Genomic DNA, 23,245 nt, shown 5'->3' with positions numbered 1-23,245 from the left:
TCATTATGATATTCCAGACAAAATTCAGCCCAGAAAAAAATACTACAATTTGTAAAGCATGCAATTTTCAAAATTTACGAAGGACATTATATTGACCATATAAATAGCATAATAAACGATTATTAACAACTCTAACCATGTAATTTATATCATAATAAATATCACTGTGTCTTTTCAATATTATATATGTATGTACCATAGATAAATTTTTCAATAATTACTTGTACATATATTATATTAACTACTTAGGTACAATTTCCAACCCGTGAGATATAAAAATACAATTTTATTATTGTATAAATAAATTGCTTGAAAAATCATGTGTTCCCATAACAGCCATATAAAGCCATGGTTACATACGAAAACAGTTTTCCATGGATTTTATACCATGGTTACGGAGAACAAAACATGATCCCATGGACATAATTTCTAGGTTGTCATGGTAACATGAAAATAATCAGCACAACCTTAATTTGTAATTTACAAAACAAAAGTTACAGCAACATCAAATGTTTCATTCAAATGAACATCAACAAAATAACAGTCATACAAAAATCTCTCAAACCAATCACTTCTCATGAAAATAATAAAGAATTTGTCCCTATTTTTCTTTATTATTTTCTGTGCCATAATAAAAATGCAAAATATTGCTCAAAATGTCCCCTAGATTGAAACAAAATTATGCATTTTTAACATTTCATAATAAATTGTACTTATCTAACAATTTTAACAGTTTCCAAACTGACTTACACATTTATTTAATGAAAAGGGTTTTGTCCCCACTAAACCCCACCTCAAATATATGCCAAGTCAGTACACATAATAAAATCTTTTTCATCATACAAAATCAAGCACAACCATCCAACATTCAATTAAAGATATGAAAAATATCTGACCATAAAACAATCAAGGGTGCCAGGACCAAAAGTACAAAAAACAAACAAAAAATGTAAAGAAACAAAAAAATATCTGGGAATGAAGCAACATATAATAATATTCATATATACTGAGCAATGCATAGAATAGTTAAATTCTTATTAGAGTCCCATATTGCTTTTTATTTTCATTTCCTTTTTAAAAATGATATTCCAATTAAAAAAATACAAAAAAAAATACGAAAACACTTAACATGATGCAAGTTAATTACATGATGCAAGTTTAAAATTTATTGACATTTCTTCGTTGACATTTCTTCCAGTTTTAATGTCAATAACATCATGCTTTTTTTTTTTCCTAAAACATGGAATTTTATTACCTCCCTTTAATTAAAACATATCACCAAATTTCTCTTCTGTGTAGAAAAATAGCAACATGGGACCCACGTAAGTAGCTTTTTAAAGCACCAAACATTTACATTTTACAACACTACATTTTGGAATATACTCGACAAATTCATTAGGGTATTTTCAACTTTTTTTATGTCTAATTTTTTTTTTCAGTGTTACAATTCAAAAAGCAGTTACTAAGCAGAGATAATTTGGTCCCTTTGAAATACTTATTTAATTGGTTTCAAGCACATTGCTAATTACTGGAGAAAGCAGATTACATATTACATTTTTTCCACTAGGAATGTTAGATGATCAGTTTACAATCTCTTTTTTCTTTTTACGTGATATCAGTTTTAAAGCTGTAACATCCAAAATTTTATGAAAACTAAATGAAAACTCTTTAAGAAATTATGATATAATTGAACTGTCAAACTAAAATGAAAATATGACACGTATACAAAAACTACAAAAATCATTTCAACAGCGAAGTACGTATAAAATGATTCCTTTTCTATTTCACTGTGAAGTCCGATTTTTTTGTCCCTTATTTCCCTTATCACTCTTTTTGTCTGCGTGTGTGTGTATATATATTATATACATCTATAACGTTATATAAATGCCAGTAAACGGCAACAACCAACATTGCAACTGAAGATCAGTAAGCCATAGCAAACAAAATAATTCCACATGAAAGACATTGGCTAGAATTATTAAACAATTTCTTTCACCGCTTTTTTGGAGTCAATTTCGGTATTTTTGATGTTCTTGTTGGCGTACTCGTGGAAGAGCGTGCTGGCGCGTTAATGTTTCTAGTTTGAACAACATGAGTCTGGTATGTGCGTGTAGTCTCGTTTCTCCCTCCAACATTTCTTGTTTCACTTTGAACAGTTGTGAACACTTCCGGTTCACTAATTTCAGATGTTTCACTTCCTGTTGGACTGAATGGCCGACTTCCAGTACTGGCACGACTTGAACTACGACTCACGGGTGTTGCTAAAATGAAATATCAATGAAAATCAAAATATCATATTAATTTCAACAATTTGCAATTTAATACTAATAGTTTATGTGAATAATACTTTAGCAATTATAGATGTTGTTTATTAACAAAAACAATGTATTCACACAACTCTCTATTAAAACATTTTTGATAGAAAAACCATTAAAAACTAGAACTATCACTAAATGTGATTAATACCCCCACAAGACTGCTTCGGAAATGAGGATGTTACTAGTAACAGAATACCTTGTAAAAGAATTGAAATATAGAGTAATGGTTGTGGGCAATTAAAGATAGTTGTGGTTCTTGTATGTTGCATTTCCTTTCAATGTGGTTGGTCATTGATGAAGTTTTATTGAATTACTCTGTAATAAGTCCAGAAAGACAAGGAAAAGGAACAAAGGGCAATTACTCTATAAATACTGAAGATGGAGTTATAGTTCTTGTGCACTGCACTTCCTCTTATAGTGCTTGACCATTGTATGAAGTTGTTTTGAATTCCAACCAGTACCTTTTAAGTTATACTCCGGACAAGAAAAAGTATCAAAGGGCAGTAACTCTGTATTTTGTCAAAATTGAGATATGGCTCTTGTGCACTGCACTTCCTTTTAATGTCCTTGACAACTGTATGAAGTTGTATTGAATTCCAAACAGTAGTTTTCAAGTTATGCTCTGGACAAGGAAAAGTTACAAAGGGCAATAACTCTGTAATTAGTCATGATGGAGTTATGGTTCTTGTGCACTGCACTTCCTCTCAATGTGCTTGACCATTATATGAAGTTATATTGAATTCCAACCATTAGTCTTCAAGTTATGCTCTGGACAAAAAAGCAATGGGAAAGTAACAAAGGGCAATAACTCTGTAATTAGTCAAGATGGAGTTATGGCTCTTGTGCACTGCACTTCCCCTTATTGTGCTTGACCATTGTATGAAGTTGTTTTGAATTCCAACCAGTAGTTTTCATGTCATGCTCTGGACAAGGAAAAGTAACAAAGGGCAGTAACTCTGTAATAAGTCAAGATGGTGTATGGTTCTTGAGCACTGCACTTCCTCTCCATGTGCTTCACCATTGTATGAAGTTATAATGAATTCCAACAATTAGTCTTCAAGTTATGGTCCGGACAAAAGAAAGCAATGGAAAAGTAACAAAGGGCAATAACTCTGTAATTACTTTAGACAATGTTATGGTTCTTGTGCACTGCACTTCCCCTTATTGTGTTTGACAATTGTATGAAGTTGTTTGTAATTCCAACCAGTAGTTTTCAAGTTATGCCCTGGACAAGGAAAAGTAACAAAGGGCAATAACTCTGTAATTAGTCAAGATAGAGTTATGGTTCTTGTGCACTGCACTTCCTCTCAATGAGCTTGACTATTGTATGAAGTTATATTGAATTCCAACCATTAGTCTTCAAGTTATGGTGCGGACAAAAAAAAGCAATGGAAAAGTAACAAAGGGCAATAACTCTGTAATTACTTTAGATAGAGTTATGGTTCTTGTGCACTGCACTTCCTCTTATTGTGTTTGACAATTGTATGAAGTTGTTTTTAATTCCAACCAGTAGTTTTCAAGTTATGCTCTGGACAAGGAAAAGTAACAAAGGGCAATTACTCTGTAATTAGTCAAGATAGAGTTATGGTTCTTGTGCACTGCACTTCCTCTCAATGTGCTTGACCATTGTATGAAGTTATATTGAATTCCAACCATTAGTCTTCAAGTTATGCTCCGGACAAGGAAAATGCAACGGACGTCTGGACCGACCGACCAACCAACCGACCACCGGGTGACTCCTATATACCCCCCCAAACTTCGTTTTTGGGGGTATAATAACAATGAGCATATCATAATGCTGCATACTGGATGACAATCATGTAATGAAAAGATACTAACCAGGGCTCTGTAGATGTCTTGGACTAAACAGGGCTTCCCTGTGCCTTCCACTACCAAACCTCCGGCTTTCTGGTGTTGTACCGGACATGATATTGCGTACCTCACTATCTGGTCCAGATCGAGCCATATTCTGACGCCAAGGAGTGCTGTATGCTGTCTTTTCTCTAACCTAAAATATCCATTTTATTACATCATTATATTATCCCTTTATCAATACATCACTGAAATGAAATTATATAACTTAAAGTGAAATGTGGTAAAACTACTGAACATTTTAGAATATCATCATCATTTATTACAATAAAGGGTTAATGCACCTTTTGTTGTCAATTAACATCTGCAAATGCATAATGACACATTTAAAGTCTGAGTCTGAATGACGGCTTCTGCAAATGTAAATGCAAAAAAAATGGTGCATTAGCCTCATTTATGCATATAAGTATACATCTGCTTCTGTAATTCCACGTTTCACCATTTGTTTTTCCTACAAAGAAATTTGTTTTGTCACATCATTTTGAAGTTCTTGTGTGATGCTATTTGACAGTCAGTTTTGACAAAGATAACTGCAGTAAACTGTTTTAACTGTCTTGATTATTTAAAAACATGCAACAGGTCATGCTCCTGTGATTTTATCCCTTAATGCTAGTTTTCTTCATTCTTTCCCGATTAATGTATACCATTGTGCGTAATTTAAAAGATAATTTATACTTCTTCCTTTCTATAAAATAATGTTTATATGTAAATATTCTTATGTCAAAATCCCACACATATAAATTAATAGTTTTTTTAAGAATAAACTTAACAAAAAACACTATATGATTTTTTTTAGGTCAAACATATGAACAAGCAAAATTAAAATCATATTTTCCATTATCTGTTTGAATACAAGTGGAACAAAAATAAGAAAATCAATAAAATTATTTTATGCAAATACATAATATTATATTCTTGACAGAATATACCATACCAGAAGTCAACAACAACAAATTGAATACATAATAAACAAATTAAACCCTTAACCTGAATTTTTCACTGGATTTGTCCAGCTTTCTTTTGAAACTGTCCATTATTAATTATTAGGATATAAAATTAAATGAAAGCATAAAATATACTGGGCTAACAGTAAAGAATCTGGTAAGACTGCATGGATGTGCAGGCGTGCCTGGCCCTTTACTGGTCACTTTCAGTTCCTTTAGGTTAAGGGTTTAAAGTAAAAGTGGAGGTGGATGGATCTGTTATGACAAATGAATATCTGACAATGAGTTAATATCCCTCACAATTTTTATATTTTATACAAATTTGCAAAATATGATGACCATTATTGTATACAAATGATGTTTTGAAAAACTTGCACAAAAGCTATCTTTTATGATTCAAACTTATAGCTTGAAGGGGTGATTTTTATATATCTGCCCTTAACCCATCTGAAATGGTTGCTCAAAAAATTTCATTTCCCTGGGTTTTTGCAATGCATAGCTATGGATTTATCAAAATTAAATGAAGATGTAAGAAAAGTGAATAAAGAAATTTTACACCGAACGGATTTTATCTTTTTCTAAACTTACAAACTTATCATAAACAAAACTATGCAGCATTCAACTTCTGCCATTAAAAGCAAGCTTGCAGTATAAAATAGCTCTTGCCAATATCTATAACAGATCTGTAGTTTTAAATCATAGAGACTGAGTATATATCAAAAATACGTGTAACTTATAGACAACATGTGACTTACCCAGTATGTTTTAGGATGGGAAGGATGTGAAGCAAGACACTGTGGTCTAGACTTCCTCCTCTGAGAGCATTAATACATAAACTTATACACTTTAAACACTTTTTAATTATTGTCTACATAATGACTACAGGTATCTTTATTTTATTTATGCCTCATTAGTATTTGAAATTATTTTGTATCAAACAGGATTGCAGTATTATACCTATAATTTCAGTGACAACACTGTAGTTTAAATTAAACAAAAACTTTAATTTAAAAAAAAAAAATCCATAAAAAAAAAAAATCTGAGACATTTAATTTATATCTATATATTTATACAGTAGTCTCTTCAAGTATATCTTTCCTTCCAAAATAAATAACACAATATCTTGTTACTCTATTGACCTTTAATTAATAAAACATTTATTTATTAACCTTGATAACAGGTCCACTAGCGTTGCTAGGCGACCGAGCGCTCCATGGTGATGTTGCACCAGAGTAAGTTGAACTTCCCGAGTACGAACTACCACTTGGAGACTTAGACGTGAACCCTGCCATTGACTGACTCACACCCTTTGCTAGTGTGAACTGCTCACGTAGCTCTGTATTTGTGCGACCTTTCGCTGTAAAATGATATAAAAAAAATATAATTAATATACATTTGCATTTCTATATAAAAACATAGTATAAATTTTTCTAAAAAGTGAAGTTTAAAAGATTTCTTAATATAATTTCTAAAAAGATTCACAAATGATAAAGAAATGTATTAACAAACTTGTTTAAACTATTAATAGATGCCTATTTATTCAGTATTACAGAGTGCTTATTCTTTAAAATAAGATAAAATTAATTCAGTCACAATATATCTCAATGACCTTAAATGACCTTGAAAACTCACATTAACTTGCAAAAAATTTAAATATTATGTAAAATAATTATCATGTAGTAGAATATGCCTGCACATAATTACTGTATAATTCACATTTTGGGAAATACTTTGATCTTGCCTATTCTTTATAATTCAACAATATATTTATGCTATCCAAACTAAAGTTTATTAACAATCCTAGCTTTGCCATGGTTAAAATCCAAGAGGACATTGCAAAATATTAATGTGAACCATGGAGCATACAAAATCTGCAGATATTTTAACCATGGCACAGTGTTGAAATAACATTCTATACGATATTTAACCTTTGACAAAGTAAATCAAAGCATCATTGAAGTATTTCCCACAATGCATTATTTTGTCCATAAAAAAAACTGCAGCAAACAAAATTTACACTTGACAACATTTATCTAGCATACAATGATTTGTAAATAATAACAAAATTCATAATAATGAGCATAATAAAAACAACCAACATTCTGAAACAAGAAATTCCTGAGAACTGTGCTAATATAACGTGAAATTGAAACATTCAAGAAATGATGATAAAAATAGTAACATTCAAATGGTTTTTAAACTTAAGGATTTTCTTGAACTGTAATTTTCATTTAATTCATAAAGATATGGGTTTTATTTTTAAATCATATATTACAAAACAATAAATCCCTTTGGATTAATAATTTTATTTGATAAGTATCAACCAGTATGTGTGTGTTTTTGTTCAATCGATCAAATTAAAATGAGAAGAGTATATGTTCAGAAAACCCTTTTTTTCAACTCAAAAACTCCAATTTTGAGGTTGTTATACTGACATGTATAAGTTCATTCCTAAAAGACAAAAAGTAGCAAATCACTTTTGGGAACATTTAGCAATTAGCAACAGGCAATTCAAACCACTTTGGCATTGGTTAAATCAAAGGCTCAATTCAGGGGCTGTAACTCTTACAACAGATTATAAACAAAGGGCACAGAACAGAGTGAGTCTCATTATTTGACAATCATAAAATGTTAGAGGTATTAATTTATGGAGGTTAAAGGACCATTAGCGTTTTTATTAATCATATTAATTATCATATTAATTATAGCATATTTCTACACAGTTTTAATATATCAATGAAGATAGTGGGTACATGGAATTAGTCATGTGAAATGAACAGGTTGTATATAATTTATCATAACAACATGGGTGAAATAGCTCAAGTATTAGCCTAAATTGACATTTCTTTAGAGCAGACCATAATGACAAAAGGGAGAAGAAAATATTCTGAATGTTAATCTCCAAACTGCTCAATTTTTCTACATGGAATAGTCCTACTTATCTAGAAATATTTAACACAATATAAATTCAGAAGTTAGTCAGCCCATCAAACAGTACCTTGTCTACTTATCTCTATCTCTCTCCTTAGGTACATGTACTTCTAAATAATTTTTCCAACAATTTCCACATGTAAAGTTACCTTACCCCTCGTCTTTCAACCTAGAGCTTTTTAAAGACCCCCCCCCTCCCAACAACAACATACTGATCATATTAACTTCTCCCTTATTATATTAAATTTTATTTATTCCATGAGTGGTGCATGATTGCATACACAAATTCAAAACATATGATAATCGACCACTAGCAAACACATGTCCATCAAACTATCAAAATACAACATGATGAGTTAATAATAAACAGCAACTCAGTCGATATATAGTCAAGCTGTCAACTGAATATTTTTTCGTTCAATGATACAAGGAGCAAGGGACACAACAGTCATTCCTAAAATATAAATTGTTTTTACAACCCTGCGATAATGCTGTACGGTATTTGAATCGAAAACGGTTCCGTCTCCACACGCCAACTGTGTCAGAAAATAAAACATATATGTATACACAATAAAAAAGCTAAACGTCCGAGCTAAATTGTGACTTCTAAACATCTAACAATAACTGCCAATAGTTGTCCGGTATAGGACAATCCTGCCCAGTGAAAACATGCCTTGTTGTACATACATAGCTACAATAACATATGAACACAAAAACTGTCCATCAGTCATTTGGTTTTGAATTTTTAAAAAAAAAAATAGAGGTTACAAAAAACAACTTGAATAACACAGGCACTTATACTAGTATTAATGGTACAAAAAATGATAAAAGGCAGTGAGGAATTGTGAAAACATGGGCAAACATTACAGTAAGGAGCATCAAGAGCAATGTTTGGCACGACTTCTAGAACAATTCTTAGCTCTAAATTTACATCTTACAGAATGACCTTTCATAATGATGTATTTAATGATGTATATATGATTCCTTCATCAAGCAATGCAAAAAAGCAGTCGTTAAGCAATATCTTGATATAAGAACTTAAATTATCTATAACCAGGAAAGAAGAATGAAACTCATTCTTATGCAAATCATTCATTCAAAGCCCTAAACTATGCTTAAATATGCTGAAAAAAAAACTAATTGAGAAACTGTACAGCCATGGATTTTATTTTTTAGACATGAGTCAAATTCAGTATAAAATTGTTGGTAATGTGATGCCTTATTAACCATACAATAATAAAGACAATAGAAAATTACAATGAAAACACATTCATACTTCCATGTTTACAAACAACAAAAAAGCTGCACAAAAACAATAGAGAATGAAAATAATAATAAAAAAACGTTCATCTGAAGATGCAGACTGGTTCTAACTAGAACCAGCAGCCTCAGACTACTTTTTCTAAAACTCTGATATTCATACTCACTCTCATAACACACGTTAAAATGAGTCAGGAACAGTTTTCCATGGTCTATGATTGCATGAACATATAAATGATTGGTAAGATATGAAAACAATGTTTTCCATACTTTATGACAAAAAAAATGATAGTGAAAAAATGATTAAAAAATATCTGACAAATTTTGGCTTAAAATGCAATATGCAAAATACAACTCAATTTTTGACAAAAGTAGAATTTAAATTTAAAAGAATGCACATTGACTCTTGTTGAATGTTTTAAAAAAAGTTCAAAAGACTTATGTTGAAAGTTTGAAATAATTTCATCTGATTGTTAAAGTCAAACTCCACTTAAAATTATTGATGGATTTTTTGTGTTTAAGGGTGTAAAGCTATATAACTTGTGATATATATAAAAATATATATGTACCGTATATTTATACATGTAAACCAAAACTCATTAATGATATATAACAGTATGAAATTTCGAAAAACTGTTTTCAAATCTATAGAATTGTTTTCAAAAAGAAATTGATAACAGTGTCATGCAATTGTAAGTAGACTAAAAGTACTAAAATTATTCTGTTTTATGAAGTAGGTTTTAGCTATGATTCTGTGTTGCTTCCATTAGCAAAATTTACAAACATCTTTCTTTAAATTTAAGTACCATTCTTTTTTTTACAGTACCAACAATAATTCTGCTGATTTACACACAGATAAATATAGCTTTACACCATTATACCCTTAACCTGTAACAATTTATGTAATGGATTTACCCAGCTTCAAATTTGGAACAGTTTATAATTTAGTTTGAGGAATCAATAAACATGAGAGTATGTCACATGGTAACATAAATTATTCTGTATTACTCTAAAACCATCTATAAAATTAATTTTTCAATTCAGACATCTGAATTTAAATTTTCAATAATGATGATCATTTTAAACACTATTTCTGATATATGAAACAATTAAAACAACATATAGTTACAATGTATCTGCAGCATATATATATTGAATATCAAAATAATAAGGGCACCTCATTCCAAATCTAAACGCTCCAAACAAAATTAATCTCTCAACTAAGAGCCCAAAGCATTAAAAAACATAAAAGCTGAACTCCCAACGTAAAACCGCCTTGTGGTTTAACACTACGGGTATATACATCTTTCACATCCCTGTACACCAGACAGTCTTATACCTTCTTCTGCTAAAATTAGCAGAATTGGCCAGTCTATGTAAGCATGTCAATGTAATCATTTGTTTAAATTGTTTTTTTTTATAAATTATGCCTTTTGACTGCAAAATCAGATTTTTAATTTGTATATTTTTTGCTTTTTAAATGACACCTATTCTTTCCTTTGAAAATCCTTCATGGCAGGATACTGTTGCAAAATTTTCAAAATCTTGAAACAAAAATCAACAAAAAAATCTGATTTTACCGTATGCATAAATTGTGTAACACAAATAACAAACACTTAAGCAATGAATGCATAGTTTAAGAAAATATGGCTTAAAAATATAGTAAATATGGCTTAAAAATACATTTCATGCCAAAAATAAAGAAATGGTTTCATATAACATAAATGTAATTCTACGGAATATATCTATGGATTTTTCTCTCTCAGATTAAGACACTGTGTACCCATTTAGATATTTGTGATGGACTTCATCATCAGTATCATTTCTTATTCATATAATACATATTTCCAGAATGGATAGATAAGGTATTGTTAGAAATATGGTATGTGCTATAACTATTTATAGAGTTTGTTACTAAATATAGGATTACATAATTATATTCAGTCATTATGTAAGTCTGTTTAGGGTCTTGTGTGCAGACAGAACAAAGTGTGTATGTGGCTTGATTACACGGCATATATGAAGCAAAAGCTGAGTTATTCCCTATTAATAGCTTTGAAACTACTTTGACTCTAAGAATTCCAAAGAAATTTAGTATTATATTTTTAGAAAAAAAACAACAAAAACAACCAAACCAAAAATTAAAATTTTTGTTTGGAATCTTTGCAAAACAGGTAATTGTTTACAATTACACGAAACTTTAATTTATTTGATTAATGTGATACAAGCTTTTCTTGCAGTGAAATGCCGACATCTATTTTACTGAAGCGCTTTTGTAAAGGACACAAACTTAAAACATAACTGCCGAAACTTGCGAGAAATTGCACAGAGAAAAACTAAATTCTGGCACACAAATAGTAACATGTTAGCATTTGTTTTGACGGCACAGGAACACAGATGTTTTACATATTTTGTGCATACCTAATTCTCGTGCTATAAGACAGGTACAAGAACAAGAGACATGTGAATCTTATTTTTAGAAAAGATATTTATATTTAGACATATCAAAGACATCAAATCTGTTTTTAGAAGTGAAATACTAGTAAATAAATACAGTACACATCAAAGACATTATATGTATTTTAGCAGTGATTTTAGACATATAACAGATATAAGATAAATTTTTTTGATCTTTAACATAAGACAATTAATAGCCAGTAGATCTATTTTGAGAGTTGTAATGTGCACATAGGTTGTGTCTCAAATCTAGATTTGGAAAACAAATATATTTAGCTGTCATAAACACCCCAAAGTGAGACATAACTAAACCACTCTCTGCTACCAGGACAGCTTGCTCAACTATTCTCACAGCTTGATATTTAAAACATTTTCAGCCATGCAGAAACACTTCTGCATGTTCCTAAAGGGGAGTAATTCAGTAAGAATCCATGCCTTATATCGCAGATTTCGTTTGAAATAAATTTTTACATGAAATGTTTACTACAGCGTAAAACTAAACAAGTATGAATGGTATTTCTGCATTCAGTGATACAGAATATGTGTCAAAATAACTGAAATATATGTGAGCAGCTTCTGATAACAATATCTAGTAATCACCAAGACCGGCTGGTCCCAGCCTTGTTTTGTACGATTTTGGCACTTTGGGTTCTTTGACTTCTATAAGAGTCTCCCTGATTGGTCCTAAATGTACACAGTAAAGTAATTTTCATACGGCCTTGTTTTTTGTATACTTTACATTATTCTTTATTTTAATTAAGCTTAGAAAATTCCAGCATCAACTAAGAAGACCTTTCGCTAAACTTAAGCAGGTAGCTTGCCTGATTTTACTTTAAAACAATAGAAATAATTTGAGGCATAATGTATACAAATCTCACTGTAGAATTACATGTACAAAAGTTACAAGAAATCAGCATTTATTTCAAGCTTTAAAGCATAATTTCCTAAATTTTAGTTTCAAGCTCGTGATTGGGTATCAGCAAGAAAATCTAACATTGCTAAATACCTTTTCCACCCCTAACTTGTAATAGACTGTCCCTTTTCTTGGAAATGGCACAGTCTACTTCAAAGAAAAGGGGATGAAATAGGTAAAACTCATGAAAACACTATCATTATATGGTATTATTGAATAGAAAGTGACTATACCTCGGCAAGGATCATTCTTCACCAGGAACTCATCAAGAGCCATCCAACCTCCGCCAACACGCACCATCACTGTACTGCGCAAGATTCGAACCAATCGCAACTTCTGAGAATCTCCAAACTAAAAACATATAAATACATAAAGTATAATACCTATTTAGAAGTGAGATAATATTTTTAATGTGCAATTTTCATATTAACAATGGACAATAGTTACACACAAAATATTTATAAAGAAAGAATTCAAAAACTCTTGAATGAAGTACAGTTATACTAAAGCCAAATGCACTTTCTTAAAAAACTGTTTTAACACAACATATTCAGAAAACATACCCTGTATTTTCCTTCCCCTATCTTATGTATTCTATACTGTTTGACACAGGTACACTTGTGTACTTGGCGTTTAACCTCGTCATGAATAAGTTCTGAATCATTGACTGGTTCCGGCTGAAAACATAGCAAAAAGTAACACAATAAAAATCAAGTTCAACAATAAAGAAAAATCCAAAGTTGCCAATGTACGCTCCAAAGTTGCTTCAAAAATCTGTAAATGATTCTGTAAAATAGTTCTACAACCTTGTGCTGTTTTCATATTCAAAAAAGAAACCTGGCAATTTCAAAACAAAAAAAATCTTTATAATTTGAAATTGAATTTTCCATGTACATTATTTTATATTCCCCACACCCACAAAAGAAACCCATATTTATTCCAACTTTGGTGTATACATTTTTCATTATAAATCAATTGAACTTGCTTTAAAAAAATGAAATATGGGAGAAAATAAGTTTGTGATCACATTAAAAAGGGCATAAAAAGAAATAACATCTTTAATTTACAACAACATTTATAATACATCTAGACAAGACAACATATACTGACTAACAAAACACAGCAAAAAAACAAAGCATCTTGGCAAAATGAAGCTTTTTATAGAAACAGTTTTTTTTTCGAGGCAACACAAAGCATTGTATAGATATAAAGCTTTTCTTGGCAACATGAAGCAGTTTATAAAACAAAGTTTTTTTTGTTTTGGCAAAAATGAAGCATTTTATAGAATCAAAGTTTTTTTTAAGGCAACAGGAAGCAATTTGTAAAGAAACAAACCTCTTTTTTGACAACTTAAAGAACAAATCCTTGAAAGAACAGAACTTAAATGCTATTTATTGGAAAAAAAACATCTATTGCAAACAGAAGCATTCTTATAATTTTTTTTTTCAATTTTACAGTACTATACAGCACAGTTTGTTCATAAAACAGAAATACCATCACCCTAATTCCCCTCCTTCAGTCTACACTCCTTTAACTTGGACTACAGTAATTCAATGATATTTGCATTGAAACCATAATTTTTTCTCTTTTGTGAAGAGTAAACCTGATTTTGAACAAACTGATGTCTAGAACAAAATAGATCTATTTTATACAGTCAATAAAGGCAGAAAATCATCTATAAATCTAATGGCTCCTTCAGTTATTAAGCAAGGGCAAAACAAAATACCTTTTCTCAATTAAAGAACATAATAACCTTATCAACCTTATATAAAATGAACTTTGTTATGAAACAATTTGCATGCACTTAAAAATCCTTTGAAAATTTCCTCTGAAATAACACGACTATAGTAATAGAAATGGCCCTTTGGCTATCTATTTCCTAAGAAATGAATGAGTAATAAATCTATTAAAACATTTTCTACTTAGTTCAATATTGAAATACTATAGATGAAATAGATTGTAAATGATGATGATTATTTTTTTTTATATAGAATCTGCAGGGTATAGCAGGGAGTGAATATATTAATGCGGCATAATCACAGAATTTCTACCATCTATTAAAGAGTTTCTACATGCTATGGAAAGAACTAAAAGGAGTGACTACAAATGATTAATTTTCTATTTATTTCATATATGTATCTACATCATTTTTCACATATCAAACTTGTTGATATCAATGACAAAGTATGAAAATATCACATAAACTAGCATTACCTGCTGAATTTGTAGAAACTTTCAATTTGGAACAATATTAAATACAAATAAAGAGCCATCAACTGTATAGTGCCTCATGTCAGACTGCATGATGTACATGTAAGTACAGGCTGGACTGGCTCTATACTGGTGGCAATTTAGGCTGGTCATTTTCAGCCCCAGCAGGTCAAGGGTTTAAGGGTTTTTAAATGAAACTACATGAAGTGAAAATGTGTATTTTAAGTCTACAAGAAAGAGTGTAAAAGGGTGTTTTGAAATTTATTTGTGAATACAGTGCTATTATGTGATATATTATTCTTTATATTATAAAGATATTCAGATATTCTTTATACATGTACTTTGATGACCTTTGTTCCCTCGGAATATTTGAGTATTAAAAACAAAAGCTAAAGCAGAAGGGGAAATGATCTAATACATTGACACATCACAGAACAACATAAGTTTTGCTTCACTGTTTTCTTTTCTTTGCCTTTCTTATGCTTTTCTACAGACAATATTTCCACTTAATTTATAGGAAATTTAATCAAATATCACTATCAAGCAGAAGACAGTGCAAATGATAATTTTTGGTCAGCTTGCAAAGGGTTAACCTGTAAATTACACATCTTGACCTACAGGATGCTGCATGACCTTTACCCTACTGAATTCTAGAAATGGACTTGCCCGACTTTGAATCTGGAACAGCCCATTGCTACTGGTGGGAGACCATCAACCGGACACTTTTGAAACATTTTTCCATACAGATTGCATAATTTTTAACCTAGAGACCAAAAAATTTGACACAGTTCAGCTAGGTTCTTCTCCTAACTAACAAACTAGTTTGTTTATTTCTGATTGTATTGACACTTATATATGAGGCTCGACAAGGAGGGTATCAAAATTACCTTAATTGTTTACACTACAGTACCATGTGTCCGGACAGATATGTACATGACGTGATTTCATTCGGATAAAAGCTTGGGTGTTTTGATTTTTTTTTGGTGGTCCCCAACCAGTAGTATTAGAAATTTCAATATCAAAATACAAAATGTTATTGACCACAAGAATAACATCTAGTCAGACTGTATAGATATACATGCTGACCTGAGTCATATACCCGTGATAAAGGCTGAATCACTTCCGTGTCAGAAGGTTAACAGTTGAGCTTATTACCATAGTTAGTTTTAGCTAATTCACAACATATTCTTACAACATACAATCACTTTTATCACTGTTTGCAAATCAAATTCTAACCTAATTGAATAACTAAACAACTGTCTACCTTAAAGACATGCAGAACAAAAATAGTCATGCAAAAAATGAATGTGCTAAAGCAGGCAGGGACTGATGTAGGACAAAAGCTCCACTGCTCAAAAGCATACTTGTTCATTGGTTGAAACAGGCGGACAAAAGTAGGCCTTTGGTGGATTTTAGCAGGACAAAAGGCTGTGGTCGATTCTAATAACAGGACAAAATTCCACTGATTTTTGATAAAGTGTTGTTTTTTCACTCTTTGAAAAACCAACATTTAGCTATTTTTGTAAAAAATCATCCGTCATGGATTAGAAGCCTTTTGCTCAAATAATCAAATCAACTTAGGGACTCCTTTGGCCACCTGTTAAATACATTGTATAGATAAACAATTGGCTTTTGGCAGTGGTAGCTTTTTGCCCATCTATAGTGAAAGGCATAAATAATGCAAAAAAATTCTCAAACATAGTAAAAATAAAATCAATGATTTCTGGAAACCACGAGGACCAGTTTCCATGACAATCTGTTAAATTGGTTAACTTTGAAACCTTTACCTTTTTGTTTGTGCCTTTAGTTTTCTGTGAAGAGAGATACATGGTGTGAAGATTTATTTCAAGTTTTGAAGCATAATATTTCTTTGCATTTCCAAAAGACTATTTGACAAAGGAGAACAAATCTGGTTTCCCTTTTCAAATATGTAAAATTTTGATTTCTGAAAAAAAGGGAAACCAAAATTTGTTTAAGACCCCCATGAACATGCTATATTTCACATCATAAATTTGGATTTCTGTAGAGATCATAAATGATGTTGGTTTTTTTATTTTGTGGAGATCATAACTTTTTTTGTAGATCATAAATTATGTTTTGTATGGAGAACATAAATTTGGTTTTCTGTGAAGATCATCAATTTGTTTTTTGTAGAGATCATTCATTTAGAATTCTGTCAAGATCCGCAAGAAAAAGTTTCCTTTAGTGATCAGACATTAAGCTTTTGAAAAAAAAGAGTTGTTTACAATTTTCAGTATCTAAATGCATGACAAGTCATCCCAAGGTAAGTTCAGACAGACAGATGAACATACAATTCATTCATAATAGTTATAGGAGAGATTAATCTTACTCGTGTCTGTGGCTTGATTTGGTCTAAATTTTCACTCTGGATTATTTTTGGTGTAAAAATTAAGATAGCATTATAACATCATAATATATAACATAAAACATGAAATATGATTAAGGCAAGCCTAAAAATAGCAATACATCAACAGCCAAAATTATTCTATGCATAGCAGATACCAATGTACCACTAGCACATTCCATTTTAACATTTTCATCCCTTTAATTTTGTAATGGAATCTCCCTGATAAATATATCAGTTTAACCCATTCATAAATATAGGGGTGAAAATGTAATTATATAAATATAAAACGACTGAAAAGAAAGAAATGAAACACCCATAAAACTTTGCATTGGACTTAACCAAAATTGTGAAACAGATGACTCCAAATCAAGTCAATGGTTGGGAGTGTTTCATTCCTCTCTTAACAAACAAAATTTTAAGCATTAAATAAAGATATACATAAAATTTGACAACAGTAAAAACATTGAAAAAAAAATGTCATGCATTATAATGCCAATATGGGATAGATATTCTTTATTAGTAAATGCATAAATTCCTGAGATTTTAAAACAATAATGTTTGATTAAAGAAAGAGATAATTAACATTAATACAGACAATACAATTATCATATCACAAACACAAGTATATTATTATATTTTCTTACAGATAAACAATTGTGTAAATAGCCCCTATTACCAGTGTGACTAGAGTATATATATGTATATTTCCCGTCAAAATGTGGGCCCGTAATAAGAATATTTGTAAATACTAACAAATTTTCTTTGTTTCATCTTGTGTTTCACAGTTTTTGTATCTAAAGTTTGAAAGTCATAATCGAAATTTGGGCCACTTGTATGACATCACTATGACATCACTATGACATCAGTGGAATCTTGAGAGATCTGTATTTATTAAACCTTTCAATGTACAAAATGGTCACCAAATTTTGACATTACACTGCTTTATAACAGTAAAATATTATATGTTATCTCACTGCTAACGGTGGGATACCATTTTTCTATCTCAATATTTTCAAAGATTTAAATCTTAGTATTTCACTGCAAAACATAAGATAAATCAACAAAATGGCCCATTAAAGCATGGTAAATTATATTAAAAAAAGAGAAATGTTTACTCTTTTAATTAATATCCAAGTGAAATATTTGTCAATGATATTTTTGCCTATGAAAATTGACAAAGTAAAGCCAGTGATTTGAAACAGTAACTAAGAGAAAAAGATTGTTACTATAGAAGTATTTCACACAAGAACTAACTCCTACATCTATAAATCTAGCTAAAACATTATCAAAACATTGAAAAACTGTCACATCCCCTTTTTCCCTCCCAAGTAAAAAAAAAGAAATAAAAATAGTGAAAACCCATATTTCCAATAATAATAATAATAATTGGAACAAAAATAAAAGTCAATGAAATTTTAAATACCTTAAATTCATTCAATTCAAGATGTAAAACTCTACCAAAGATAAAATGGAACTGGATTTGAAAACAATATAAAAACTTACATCTCTGTTGGGCCGAAGTGCCGAGACAAACTCATTATAATCTATGTAGCCATCTCCATCCCGATCAAAGATATTAGCAACAGCTTCCATTTCCATAGGTGTCGTCTGGAAACCTGTAATCCATTCAAATGTTGAAACATGACATCATCACTGTACAGATGACAAGTAACACTAGTGCTATTCTCCAAATACAAAGCTGAACACATGGCCTCATTATGAGGAAAATCTATTTTTAGTCTCAGTGACCTTGAACTTATCAACCTGAAATTCTTTTTATTCAAGGGTAAAGTTCCATGGGAGGTACCAACATGCCAAATAGCAAATACTTCTGTTGATAAATGAAGGTGCAATGAGAAACAACAAGTAGATGAAGTAGAAGGACAAACTATAAGAGTCAATCAAGAAATGTCAGCAATACAAAAATACATAAAAGTAGTATAACTTATCTTTCTACCAGAATGTACAATCAGTCATTACAATGCCCAATCTTCAAACTTACTTGGAACATATATAAATTTCTATTTCAAAAACACAATATAAACTTACGTGACATCATAATTCCCTCAATGAACTCTGCCCTCGTGACTTTCCCATCACGATCACGATCTTGTCTACGGAAGAAGTCCATGATTCGTGACTTGTTATGATGCATCCAGGTGAGGTAACGTTTTCTCCAGTCATCAAATTTGAAGTTTTTCATTCTCTCCAACTGTAACAAACATTGATTAAGTCAGCAGACAAATTTATTTTAACATAGTCTTTAAAACCAAAGAACTGACTAAACAGGCAAAGAAAAAGTTAAACAAACTTATTAACTTAGCTAATAAAATCAAATTTACCTCATTGAGGTAGTCAAGAGCCTCCTGCAAGCGTCTTTGTCTTTCCATGGCTGAAAGCCAAACTTGACGCCATTTATTGTATAACGCTCCTACACGTGGATTCCTAAAGTGCATCTCTGGTGTCCGTCTACCATCATCATCACGACCACGTCTAGATAGAAAATTCTTACATTAGATTTAATTTAGCAAATACCATATAAGAATATCATCAATATTATAAAATTTGTGTTATCAGCTTAACTGGCCTTTTGTAATAATTATGTTTAGCAGAATTATATAAGAATTTGTGTCCTGTCATCTTTTATTTTTTTTTTATACGGACAAAAATTATACAAAGCAAATTTAGGGTCATCAAATAAAAGTGTATAGAGTAGGGGTAACAAACCAATTTAATATATTTGTGATCATACCTTGGTGTGCCATATTTGACTGGAGTAGGTGTACGTCTGCCTGACAGACCTTTGTACATGGGAATGTGAGAGACCTGTTCACCAGCCACAGATCCGGTTCTCTGTCTACGGTCACCCTTGGTAACCTGGTCAATTTCTGGTTGTTTTAATGACATCTCATTTTGAAAATCCTGCAATCATACATTCATAGCCATTTTATACATTTTGTCACATTGTTTGTTGGGTTTCAAGTCAATACACTGAGCATGCAGCAACTTTTAGCTTAAATTTATACTAGTAAAGGCAAACCTCCCTGTATCATTTCAGGTACCTGAACAGAACCACCTTCTCAATAAGCTAGCTGAAAAAGCTTCCTAATATTTCAAAAATATGCTTTAAACCAAAATACAAAATCTTCTTCATAAAAACTTATAACGCCGCCCTTTAACAAGTTGCATCATTCACTGATCAGCTACAGTCTTATTATCAAGACAGCATCGAAAATAGTTTTAAATGTGATCATTAGCAATGTATTTTGATTCGAAAAAAAATCTGAAAGTCAACATGATTCTAAATTTTGGTCAAGAGAGTAAATGGTATATCAAATTTACTATTTTTAACTTGAAATAGAATATTAAAGTTATATTTACAGAATGTTCCCTCATCAACTGTGTGATGATGTCAACATCGTCAGGAATAGGTTCAGCGTTGTCATTGAACAGTTTATTCTCTGCGTGATTTAACCAAGCTATTAACTCCTCTAACAACTGGGCGTTCTTTCTATGTGTAGCCAGGCCATCTCTTAACCTAGTTCCTCTCTGTCGGCTCCAGTTGCTCACCTATAGTAAACAAAATAAAATATACACACTTGTCTCAGGTAATGTTGATTGACTTTCATGATTCTAGTTTTGGTTTAAAATATTTATTTATGTTAAGTATTGACAGGATGTAACCTGTTCTGAATAATAGAAATTATTTAAAAAAAAAACATGACACTTGCAATATAAATACTTCAGCATTCACCACTTTACATGTATATACATGTACATGTATGACAGACAAAACTCACGCAGTTAAAGTTGCTCTCTAAAGATTTTAAACTTAACTAACCATGGTAAGGTCACTTCAAAAAGTATCAAACATCCAAAAATATTGAATCTTGAATGTATAACAAATATATTAATCCCAACTATTTTACTACAATATTATAATTTCATTCTCTAACCTCTTCCCATCTAGCCTTTAGAACAGACAGCCAGTGTTTGAGGGTAGATACGGCATCCGGGTGACATCGTTTCATGATATCTTGTCCTATATTCAGGGTCTCCCTCAATATTCCCTCTTGTCGTAAGAATTCCTCCTCAAAAGTTTTGTGTTCCTCAATCTGTTTGATAATCTCACTTTCCTCGTCAGGAAGCGGACCTTTGTAACGAAGTTGTCGTTCTGCTGATGCTAGCCATGCTATCAGGCCCTGTGCCTTCTTGTGGAAGTCTTCAGCCTATGATAAAAGTTCACAATTATGTCACATGTCCAAATTAAGTCATGCATTTGTCACTTCATGTCAATACATCATAGCATCCCATTTACAATGCACTTTGTTACACGAAATGATGTATATTTAACATAAAATTGCTATAATTTATTTTTAATTCGAGTGAAAATCAATTAAACCTGATCAAAAAATTGTACAGTTCAATATTCTATTCCATACATTAGGTAGCCAAGTTTTGAATAATTCAATAAAGTCTATTCCATAAAAGCTAAATATTTCTTAATTCAATAAATATTTCTCAATAAAAGATCACATCATCAAGTAAAGTATACCAGTTTCTGAGCTTGTTCCAGCCTCTCTTGTTTGTTAACACTGAGTTTACAGACACGATCCCACATTGTTGATAGCTCTATCAGCTGAGCTTGTTGTTGTGACGTGTCCTCATCAGATTTCTCCAACAGCTCACGAGCTCGTTTACGTACAAATGACACATTGTTTGCCCGGGCGCCTAACTCTTGTTGGAAGGCCTGATAAGGAAAATAAACAAAACAATAAAATAATACAACTTTGCATTGATAATTATTCCCTATACTTTTTCAAGAAACATATATTTTAACCTTAAATTTGTTAATTTTCATCTTTAGAATCAACTTTTGTATTCATTTGAAGTGCCCTTTTTTGAAAGTCAACATCTTAAAAAACTTTAGGTTCAGTTGGAAGTTACTCTAACACCAATTTAGTCACATAGTTATTTCCATTTTTGTTTTTTTTATGGTACATTAAAACGTAAGATGCCTTTCAGAAAATTATTCTCAACATCTTAATTCAAGCTCCATTTTAAGACAAGTTCTTGAAACTTGTATTCATCGCTTTAAGACCACTTTTTAAATGGAACAAGATATATACATTACCTTATGTTCCTCTACGAGATTGTTGACTGTGTCAATATCTCCGTGAACCATCTGGTCCTCACCCAAACCTGGTTCTACTTTAGCTAACCAGTCAAGCAATGCTTGTAATGCATCATTAAACTGACCAGAGAAAAGTAGAGCTTCTTCAAGCTTCCTTTGTCTAAAATCAAAATAAAATTAATATATATTTAACCATTTTTTATCAATATATGGCTTGGTATGTGCAATATTTCAGGCACAAGCTGGCACCTCTGTAGAACTACTGACACTCTCTCTAAGCTAGCTACATATATTTTGGCTCATCGGCAGCATGTATTAAACTTATAGTGAAGAAAACCCACGAACCTAAATCACTTGCCAGCCAAAAGGCACTCTTATGTCTTTCTGAATTAGTAATTTGACGTCAGATATGATTTAAGCCTCTGTAAAAATATTTTCATAGTAGTTAAAAATTTGAAATTCCAGCTTTACATTGGAATCTTTAAAGCATAAAACAATTTTTTAATTAAGAGATTGGTGAGACTTAAATGGATTATACCTGTCCACAGATTTTCCGCAGATGGCATTCCACTTCACTTTAAGTTGATGTAACATTTCATTCAATACAGGCATATCTTCCTCCGGGGATCGCTCCTTCAAGGTACGTCCTGCTCGGTTTACATTGTCATACACAGGTTGCTTTGCTCCAAGACTTTTCTGGAACTCCTGCGCATGAAATTTTTACAATCAATAAAATGTTATACCTTAATATGTCTTCTTTTTTTTTTAAATTGCAAGAATACCTTCAAAGAATCTTATTTACATGTACTTTGGACATAAATTTTACAAAATGTTTCT

The 23,245-nt window shown here is 31.2% G+C and overlaps 1 protein-coding gene across 1 annotated transcript in view; it reads right to left on the bottom strand.

Moving 5' to 3' along the window:
* Nucleotides 1-686: 686 nt before the first annotated feature.
* The window catches only part of LOC132731938 (microtubule-actin cross-linking factor 1, isoforms 1/2/3/4/5-like), a 134,014-nt gene continuing 111,455 nt past the window's right edge, over nt 687-23,245 (bottom strand). The window contains 18 exon segments of the mRNA XM_060718232.1: nt 687-2,261; nt 4,158-4,326; nt 5,890-5,949; nt 6,304-6,491; nt 11,747-11,758; nt 12,929-13,046; nt 13,259-13,372; nt 16,694-16,717; nt 17,257-17,292; nt 18,778-18,890; nt 19,324-19,486; nt 19,617-19,767; nt 20,027-20,196; nt 20,656-20,844; nt 21,231-21,503; nt 21,830-22,024; nt 22,409-22,568; nt 22,947-23,113. Coding sequence (XP_060574215.1) covers nt 1,993-2,261; nt 4,158-4,326; nt 5,890-5,949; nt 6,304-6,491; nt 11,747-11,758; nt 12,929-13,046; nt 13,259-13,372; nt 16,694-16,717; nt 17,257-17,292; nt 18,778-18,890; nt 19,324-19,486; nt 19,617-19,767; nt 20,027-20,196; nt 20,656-20,844; nt 21,231-21,503; nt 21,830-22,024; nt 22,409-22,568; nt 22,947-23,113 — 2,571 coding nt within the window. The 3' untranslated portion in view covers nt 687-1,992.

The sequence above is a fragment of the Ruditapes philippinarum genome, unplaced genomic scaffold, assembly GCF_026571515.1.
Source record: "Ruditapes philippinarum isolate M1 unplaced genomic scaffold, ASM2657151v2 ctg10_1_1_1_1, whole genome shotgun sequence".
In the NCBI taxonomy this organism is placed as follows: domain Eukaryota; kingdom Metazoa; phylum Mollusca; class Bivalvia; order Venerida; family Veneridae; genus Ruditapes; species Ruditapes philippinarum.
The sequence above is the reverse complement of the archived record's forward strand: the minus strand, read 5'-3'. Positions and strand labels throughout refer to the sequence as shown.